At 28.9% G+C, this 9,508-nt stretch overlaps 2 protein-coding genes across 2 annotated transcripts in view; one reads left to right on the forward strand and one right to left on the reverse strand.

Moving 5' to 3' along the window:
- Positions 1-402, reverse strand: part of LOC123009504 — a 5,701-nt gene extending 5,299 nt beyond the window's left edge. Inside the window, exon 1 of the mRNA XM_044405881.1 lies at positions 311-402. Coding sequence (XP_044261816.1) covers positions 311-364 — 54 coding nt within the window. The 5' untranslated portion in view covers positions 365-402. The remainder of the gene's footprint in view (positions 1-310) is intronic.
- Positions 1-9,508, forward strand: part of LOC123009503 (suppressor of lurcher protein 1) — a 190,375-nt gene that overhangs the window by 8,070 nt on the left and 172,797 nt on the right. The gene's annotated exons all lie outside the window — the stretch shown is intronic.

Raw genomic sequence — 9,508 nt, forward strand, 5'->3', positions numbered from 1 at the left:
ACGTTTTTTTAGGAGTTGAAAAAACCTGAAAAAGAAAATTTCTTTTTTTTAAATTTGATTAGGCTCTGTATATTAGTGTGTATAAAATTTGTAGGGCAATAAAAAAAATGTTGGTTTTCAATTACAAAAAAAAAAAAATAGATTTTGAGAAGAATGTAAATATTTTCAAGCCAAAAAAACACATATTCTTAACTTTGTCACTAGTTTCCAAGTTTTCAAGTTCTAGTTGTTAGTTTTTTAGAAAATTTTTTTGTTGAACTGGTTATTTTCCAGTTCTGTCCGTTGATACACTGAATTTCCGTCGACTTACTTTGCGGATATAAAGCGGGGCCGATGCACACAAGTAACCACAATACAAACACATTCACTGTTATCGAACTGGACGCAAACGTTTGGTTTTATAGGAAGGTGCAGAGACGAGAAGAAAACCTTGCATTACGTTATGGTGATCTTCAACCTTACCTTGATAAATCGAGTCAAGGGCTTGTCTCAGCTAAATGACTGCTGACGTTGGAACTGCAAAGCACGTACTTTATAAATTTCCGATTTGGACAAACAGGATTTGAAAAATTTCATGTTTCCGGAGACTCTCTTCCAAGAAATTTTAGTAATTATTCGAAAGAAATTATTTATTTCGCAGTTTTATTCGATACCAGGAAATTAACAGTTAACTGTTTTTACCTTGCTGGTTATCTGTGTAGGTATAATAAATGGGTCGACATTGGATATTTAGGATGTCGAATTAGACCAAGGTGGGAAATTAGATCGTTAGAGCAAAGCGCACATTAAAAAAAAACCTGCTGTAAAATCATTATTTTTTATGACAACTTATAAATAACAAAGTAAAAATCCACTTTTTCTAATAGTGTTTTGTCTAAAAGGAAAAAAAATTTCTTAAACTATCTACTACGCAATTCTACGAAAAAATAAAACCAATAGAAACAAAAAAGTTTGAAAATTAAACTCCATAAAAAGCTGCTTTTAGAAATTCCAAGTGCAATTTTATCAAAATTTGTTCAAGAAGAATTAAAAATTAAATTATAGTGTGTCAGAACTCACACCCCAGAGAAAAATTTCAAGCAAGATAAGATAACAGGAACATGGAAAAACTGTTTAAAAAAAATCTGTCAAAAAATTTTGACAATAATTATGTTTTGACATATGACATTTTTTTATGTCTATTTAATACTGATGATCTTCTATTTTTTTTACGACTATTTAGGAAAGGTACAAAAATTTTGCCAATAAAAGCCACAAATAATATTGAACAGAGTTACAATTTAGGATACAGCTTTCTTCTTTCCTCTTCTAATAGTCTGTAGCAAAAAAATTTGGACAATTATTTTTCCAACCGAAATAAATAGTCAAAGTGCAAAATTTAAGCTTTCATATCTTCAAAATTGTTATAGATAAAATTTTTTTAACATTTTTCCCATGTTCCTGGTATCTTATCCTATATGGCATTTTTCTCTGGGGCGCGAGTTCTGGTGCACCCTATATATTGTCCTGAGGCGAAAAAATAATTCGTGTAAATCTGAAGAGTTTAGAGTAGAAATATTTGAGTTGATAAGAGTTTATGGCCTGGTTGGTTTCAAGTAAAGCAAAAACTTTTTTTTCATTTGCAGTTTTGGCGTAAAATCATATAAATAAAAAAAATCCTCTTGTAAACTTAATCCGAGGACATACTTTATGTTGCTGCTAAAACCATCAAAAAGTTATGATAATTTTTTCAGAATTTTTAAATAACGATTTATTTTTTTATTCATTATAGTTCACTCTTAATTACGATTCGTCCCCTAAAACCCTGTTTTGCGGACTTGATACATAAATAGCTATTTGTTCATTATGGGAGAATACCGAATTTTTAAAATAAATTATGTACTTACAAGAATTTCACTAGCAACTACTTCAATTGTCGGTTTAAAAATAAAAATGTCTATTTGTTTCTGATATTAAAACGGAAAAACCTACCTACACATCATGTATTTTGTTTCAGTATCAAATAAAACTAAACTGGCCTTGGAAAGCTAATTAAGTGTAAAGATTAATGAAAATTAGAATTAATATATATTTACTTTAATAACTTACTAATAGAAATGGTAAACAATGCTCATTTTCGAAAAAGCATAGAGAAAAAGATCCCAATAAAGAGAGGTAATCAAATTTTCTCAAGGACGTTGACGACAAACAAAATTACATTTTTCTCTAGGGCGCGAGTTCTGGCGCACCCTCTATACAGGTTTTTTTTAATATTGCGAAAAATTGCAATTGCATATGTCACATCGAAAAATAACACTAATTTGTCAAATAAACCATAGTCCTATAAAGTTTCGTATCGAATAAACAGGATGATATAGTTTCATGATAAAGAATAAAATCCCTTAGTTCCTCTAAAACCACTAGAGTTAGTTTCATAAAATTTTACAGACTTTGTGTCCTCACTGTTATTTTTTGATGTGGTTGCAATTTTCCGTAAAAACACCCTGTATTCTCAGAAAAAATTACCAGTGAATTGGGTTTAATTTTTTTCTAATTTAAAAAAATGTACAACTGGGGAGATAGGAAGGCAATTAGTCAAATTTAGCGCTTCTCTTTGTTAATTTATAGATAGAATTTTTTTTTAATTTTTTCCATGTTACCTTACATGGCATTTTTTTCTGGGGCACTCTGTATAAACCCAGCATACTTCTCCAAAGCGTGAAAAAGTGAATCTGTGTTGGACAGTATATTAAATTGTTGAAACATTGATTTTCCTCTTCTCTACATCTTCCAAAGTTGGGCAGATTGAATTGAGATCTTTCTTTGATGTTGCAAACTAGAATTAATCACATAAAACTACTACATTTAATTACAAAGTTTATGAAAGTCCGTTTTGTCACGGATTGTAGTAAAGCTTCAGGAACAATAAAAGTCTTTAGTTTTGAAGTTCTGTTTTACTTTTCCATCAAATTATGGTTTAGCAAATCCAGAAATGCTTAATGGTGAATCAACAAAGCAACGAACATGCTACTGTTCTTGACAGTTTCGGCCTCGGATTTAACCTACCATCAATAATTTCATTACACAGCTGTAGTGTTAACGCGAATGACGTATTTTTCAGTTAATTTAAAATAAATTAATTGCAATTCTAAAAAAATTTACCGAAATTCCAATAATTACAATAATCCATTGTAATGCTATTTTTCAGATTAATTCCTATAACCCCAAATTAATTTTTATAGTTTTAAGAAGTTCAACTTAATTTAAAAAAATATCTTTGATAATTCCAAAAAACGTCTAATAAATCCAGAAAAATTCTGGCAATTCTCAAAAAATTCCAGTAATTCCAAACAATCCAAAAATAATTTTAATAATTTTAAATAATTTTGAGCGTTTTTTGTTGAAATCAGGGTAATCGAATATTTTTGATGGGGGCTCTAGGAGCCACGTAAAATGAATTAAACATTTTTGGGTTTTGTTTATAAATAGTATATTATTCAACAAGTCAGAAAACCGGCTATTTCCACGAAGATGAATACGAGCTGAAGGTGAGTGATTCATCAATTCAATGTCTATTTCTTACGAGTTTAATACCATACTTTTTCTAATCTTAAACAATGACTGTAATATTAATTATATTTTTTACTTTTATTATTCTTATACAATTTTTTTATAGGCGTGTTCAATTTTTTCTACAGTTGAAGATTGAACAATTTTTTAAACTGAAAACGGTTAGGAAAAGTACAAATTCTTAAAAATGATTAGAAAAAATCGTCCAAAAGTTAAAGACAAGCCTTTATTAAAAAATGTCAAAATATGGTTCTTATCTTGAGCTTTTTTTTGAAAATTTTGAAAAGAAAATATCAAGTAATTTAAAATCGCACCAAGCGATTTTAAAATCTTAAACAAAGTAAATAATAAACTAGTAAATGGCGTTTTAGGATATTTTGCATCAAATTTGAGTGTTTTTTTTAAATCTGAAACATCGATGATTTCAGGAATGAATTTAATGACTTTTTTGGTAAAAATTAGAAAAAAAATTGTAAATGTTTACGAAAAACCGTAATTTATGTTCTTTTTGTCAGTGTAATTACACATTTTTAAATCAAATATTTTTATAGAGGCCTTAGGAGATACCTAAAATGAATATATTATCCTTGGGGGGGTTGAGAAATTATTTTTTCGTATTATCCCTAATTGCAAAATTGTAAAAATTATAAACAATTTTTGACGTATTTTTCAGTTGACTTGAAAAATAAACTAATTACAATTCCAAAAAATCCACCGAAATTTCAATAATTACAATAATCCAGGGTAATTCCATATTTTCAGAATGATTCCTATAATTTCAATTTATATAGTTTTAAGAAATTTAACGTAAATTTTAAAAAATTATCTCCGATAATTCCAAAAAATTCCAGTAATTTTAGAAAAGTCTTGGTAATTCCCAAATAATTCCAGTAATTCCAAACAATCCAAAGATAATTTTAATAAGTCCAGTAAATTTCAAGCAATTTATATTTTGATTTTACGAAATGCCTGGTTTTGGGGTGAGCTGTTGCTTACTTGTTACTAACAGAGTGATGTTATTAAATTGTTTCAGGACCTTTGTTTGGCAGTGGTATTTAAATTACAGTGCATTTGTGTGCTACATTATACACATAGTTAAGGGAATTACCGATAATAGTTAAGGCAACTAAGTTTGGTACAAGGCGGCGAGCAGACCCATGACGAATAATTCCGGTTTCACCACACAATGGACTGAAATACTGAAATTTAATTTCCTATGCTCACTAGACCCTCTTCATTTTAACTTTAGCAGAAAAAAATCTCATTTTCTGAAACAGTTAACAGTTTTTTAAGCCGGTTTGTAAATTTGTTCACGTCCAAACCTTAAGACTTACAGATTCTTAAAGTTTTACGTTTCTGTTCTGACGCAGTTAATTCAATTTTGTTAAGCAGACAACTAAGCCTATGTTGGGTGAATGTTAATTATTTCCCAACATAATAGGGTAAATCCGGGAAAGATAGATCAGCGGGAGAGATGGACTTTGAAACTTAGAACTCTTCTAGGGCTTTATCGTTAATCTTAATGTTTCATTTTTTTGTTAAAATTGGTACAGTAGAAACTCGTTAATTGCCAAAAATATTCGAGTTATCGAGGTTTCGAGATGTAGAATATTGCTTTTTAATTTATTGTTTTACTTAAAAATCATAAAATGTATAGTATACCAAAAAATTAACTTGTTATAACATAAAATGTATACATAAACTTACATTTTGTATGTTATATGTATGTAGATGTAGATTTTATTCATTTGTCTTCAAGGTGACCAAAAAAACTTTTTTATTGAGGACTGTCTGAATTTTTTTTTCTTTTTTCGAAAAAACCTTGAATTTTGTGCATACTATAGGTACATACTCCTGGAGGTTTCCAGTTAAAAGGACGAGAAAATTAATGTTTCAAGAATCTAATATACTGTCCAACACAGTTTTACTTTTTTCTCGTTTTGGAGAAGTGTCCTGTGTTTATATTTTTATTTTTAGTTTTTCTTGTACAAATTTTGATAAAATTGCACTTGAATTTCTAAAAAGTAGTTTTTTTATTGAGTTTAGTTTTTGAATTTACAAACTTTTTTGTTTTTATTGGTTTTATTATTTCGTATAACAGCTTAGCAAAATAATTTTTGAATTGAATGTTTAAAGTTGGTATGAATTTTTGGCCCTCAATAATTACCATTTAGCCATCCAAATTTTCCACTAAGGGTGAGGAATAACTCTGTAATAACTACAGGAGAAGCTACAATAATAACATTCTATTTATCCACAGAGTTTATATCCAACCCTTGTCATAAATGTTATTTGCCACCCAAATTCCTAATCATTTTAATCCACAGCGATCCCTGCTATAAACATAATAAAATTCTAACTTAATAATAATTTGATAAATACTTTCTTGGCAAAATATATAAAAATGCATTTATATTAACATAAAAATCTTATTTTTAACTGAAATCTTCCTAAAAGTTTCACAGTATGTCCCCGGATTGAGTTTTCAAGAGTAAAAAATTTTTATCTTTGATTTGGGCCACAACTGCAAAAGAAAAACATTTTTTGCTTCATCTGAAACGAGCAAATCTGTACTTACTTAAAACTTCATTATTCTGACTCAGTGGAAAGAAAAGTTATTTTTTTTTCTTGATTTTGGACTAATTTGGAATAATTTTTTCTCTGCTTGTTAGATCACATCACATTGACGGTTTTATTTATTTGTCAACTATATGTCACTTTGACAATTAATTTATTAATTATATAATGATATTTCTGGTTACAAATGGCATTCGTTATTATCTTAAAGCTATTTCTTTGAATTGCTATTTATTAAAATTATGTGTTTCACAACATTGTTATTTACTTGCATAAACTTTTTTGTCAAAATGACTTTATTGTCAAAATAATAAAACCGCCAATGTGATAAGACTTAAAAAGCAGAGAAAAATTAGTCCAAAAACAAGAGACAAATAAACTTTTTTTTTACTGAGTTGGAATAATAAAGTTTTAATTAATTTTCATAATTTGTTAAAGCAAAAAATGTTTTTCCTTTGCAGTTGTGGTGTAAAATCAAAGATAAATTCTTTTTTTTTTGTAAACTGAATCCGGAGACCACAATAGTCTGTAAAGAAGTACATTTTTTGACTCTTATGTCATTATCAAAATCAACCGTAAATTGACTAAAATTAAACGGAAGTGAAAACAATTAAAGTTTAACAATAAGAGTTCTTAATTTTGCACTTTTTAAACAAGGATTTAATAATTATGTCTCAAAAAATACGGGGTGCCTTACATAAAATAGACGATGGTACCTCATATTAGACAAACACTGTTTTAAAAATACAAAGAATTAAAAAAAAAGAAAAAAAAACAAAGAAAAAGAAAAGACTTATAATGGCAACAACATGCAAAGCATGATGCATGTATTACGCATCTGTTATTTTTGCAAAACACGTGTTAAAAGGTTATTTAACTAAAACTTTTATTTCGTACTCAATGTTAAAGAATGCTTTTATCAACTGATTTCACTAGATAAAGTAGTCTTCCATCGTCTAGTAAAATAAAGTAATTTTTATCTACTGTTTATATTTTATCAACTAATTTCAATAGATAAAGTAGTTTTTCATCGTGTAGTGAATTAAAGTACTTTTTATCTACTGTTTATACTCAAGAAATTTTGGTAGGTGAGTACAAAATAAAACGAAATGTTATACACAATGATAAAGACTGTTTATCTAATCCTGAAAAAAGTCCACTCGTGACTTCGTCACTCGTAAACTTAACTTTTTCACTCATAGATAAACAATTTCTTTATCGTCTTGTATAATGAATAACTATAGTTTTATTAAAAAAAGTAAAACAAATAAAATAATAATAATAGGTAAAATATTTGAGCACCTTACTCTTCTCATATTAGGCGACTTTTCTTAGTGTTTTAGATTTTTTTTTCTATTTTGCGTTTAGAATAAGTCTATTCCAGCACCCAAATGACGTCATTTGAGTGCTTTAATATGTCGTTGGCGTTAATTTAATTTTAGTGATGGATTTTCTTCACAATTTATTTTCAAATGCGAAAATAAGAATTATTTTTTTTACAGCCGCCTAATTCTAAAAAATTCTCTAAAAAAAATTAAATTTTTGTCTTTTAGTTTATAAAATGATATAAAGCAGCAAAATAGAAAAAATAGTATAAAGCACTTGGTGTAGAAGGTTCTTCAAGCACTCATTTGTTCAAATTTCAAATTTGTGCTTCTGCAACTTGTACTTTAATATACTATTCTAAAAACAGCTAAAAAACCGTTTCCAAAATTTCAATTGCGATTAAATTTGCATTTAGCACCTGCAAAAAGTATGAAATTTGATGTCTTTTGTCCAAAGAAGAATTTTAGTGTTAAATAACAATATCATCTTTTTTAATCGCAAACGCTATATGCAATCAAAACGTTGCAGGTAATGCAATTATTTTTGTAAAAATAATTAATTAAAATAGGTAATTAAAAAAACAAGTTTCTCTATTCAGCTCTTTTATTCTGAAGCTTGTAGCGTTTAAACCTATGTTTTGATTGATCTCATTTTAATTAAAATACGTTGTTACTAATTTTACTCAGCGTGTTAAATAAAACAATGATTAATAAACAATTTCACATACAAAATTATCAAGATTGGCGAAGACGCTGGGCTAAAGTTATAATTACTTTGCAAATTCTTATTCCAATTAAGTAACAGGTTGATTTATTAATATTTTTTAATTACGAGGTGCTCAAAGTAATTAGATGTAAGAAGTTTCTATTACTACTAAACCAGATGGAAGTTTAACATGTGTGTAATAGATCGTTGCAAGAGCCTCTCCTGGTTTATATGTATGTACTTAATGGATGAAGCACAGTGCAGAGTTTATCGTGGAATATTATACACAGGGGCTGCTTGCCCAGGTGTACTTAGCAGTCTATAAACGTGTGGACACAGACAGGCAGTGTGGTGTTCATATTGAGCACCTGATGCAAAGACTACACCAATGATCCGGTGCTAGCTAAAGGGATGGGGTTTCCTGGAAACCGCGCACAGGAAGCACATTACTGAGATTTGCATAATAACAGAGCACGTACTGAGGGTGACAAGCTACCACTCGCGAAAAGGCATCCATTTCTGCTTACGATGTTTAATCCAAGAATTTGTCTGATTACAACAATTTTTACATTGAAATAAACAATGAACTGATTTTTTTCTCCTTAAAAACAATAAAAAAACAACGAAAAAATGGTGTATAACATAACTTTGTGCTTCAACTCGCCGCTACGCGGTTTGCATTGCAATTTAAGACTGCTTTCAGTGTTTCTCTAAATTTATCAAGAAAAAACACTGTTAAAAGCACAAAATAGGAAGAAATAGAAACTGATAACAAATCCTGTCAGATTCGTATAGAACGTAAAAAGCTTACGATGCTTAATCCAAGAATTCGTCTGATTACAGCAATTTTTTACATTGAAATAAACAATGAACTTGTTTTTGTTCTCCTTAAAAACAATAAAAAAAAACGAAAAAATGGTGTATAACATAACTTTGTTGCTCAACTCGCCGCTACGCGGCTCGCATTGCAATTTGAGACTCCTTTCAGTGTTTCTCTAAATTTATTAAGAAAAATCACTGTTAAAAGCACAAAATAAGAAGAACTAGAAACTGGTATCAAATCCTGTCAGATTCGTATAGAACATAAAAAGCTTACGATGCTTAATCCAAGAATTCGTCTGATTACAACAATTTTTTATATTGAAATAAGCAACTGATTTTTTTCTCCTTAAAAACAACAAGAAAAACGAAATATGGTGTATAACATAATTTTGTTGTTCAACTCGCCGCTACGCCGCTCGCATTACAATTTGGAACAACTTTCAGTGTACCTCTAAATTTATTAAGAAAAATCACTGTTAAAAGCACAAAATAGGAAGAACTAGAAACTGGTATCAAATCCTGTCAGATT

The sequence above is a fragment of the Tribolium madens genome, unplaced genomic scaffold (assembly GCF_015345945.1).
Source record: "Tribolium madens isolate multiple individuals breed KSU strain unplaced genomic scaffold, Tmad_KSU_1.1 Scaffold_7;HRSCAF=85;Tcas5.2_LG10, whole genome shotgun sequence".
NCBI lineage: Eukaryota > Metazoa > Arthropoda > Insecta > Coleoptera > Tenebrionidae > Tribolium > Tribolium madens.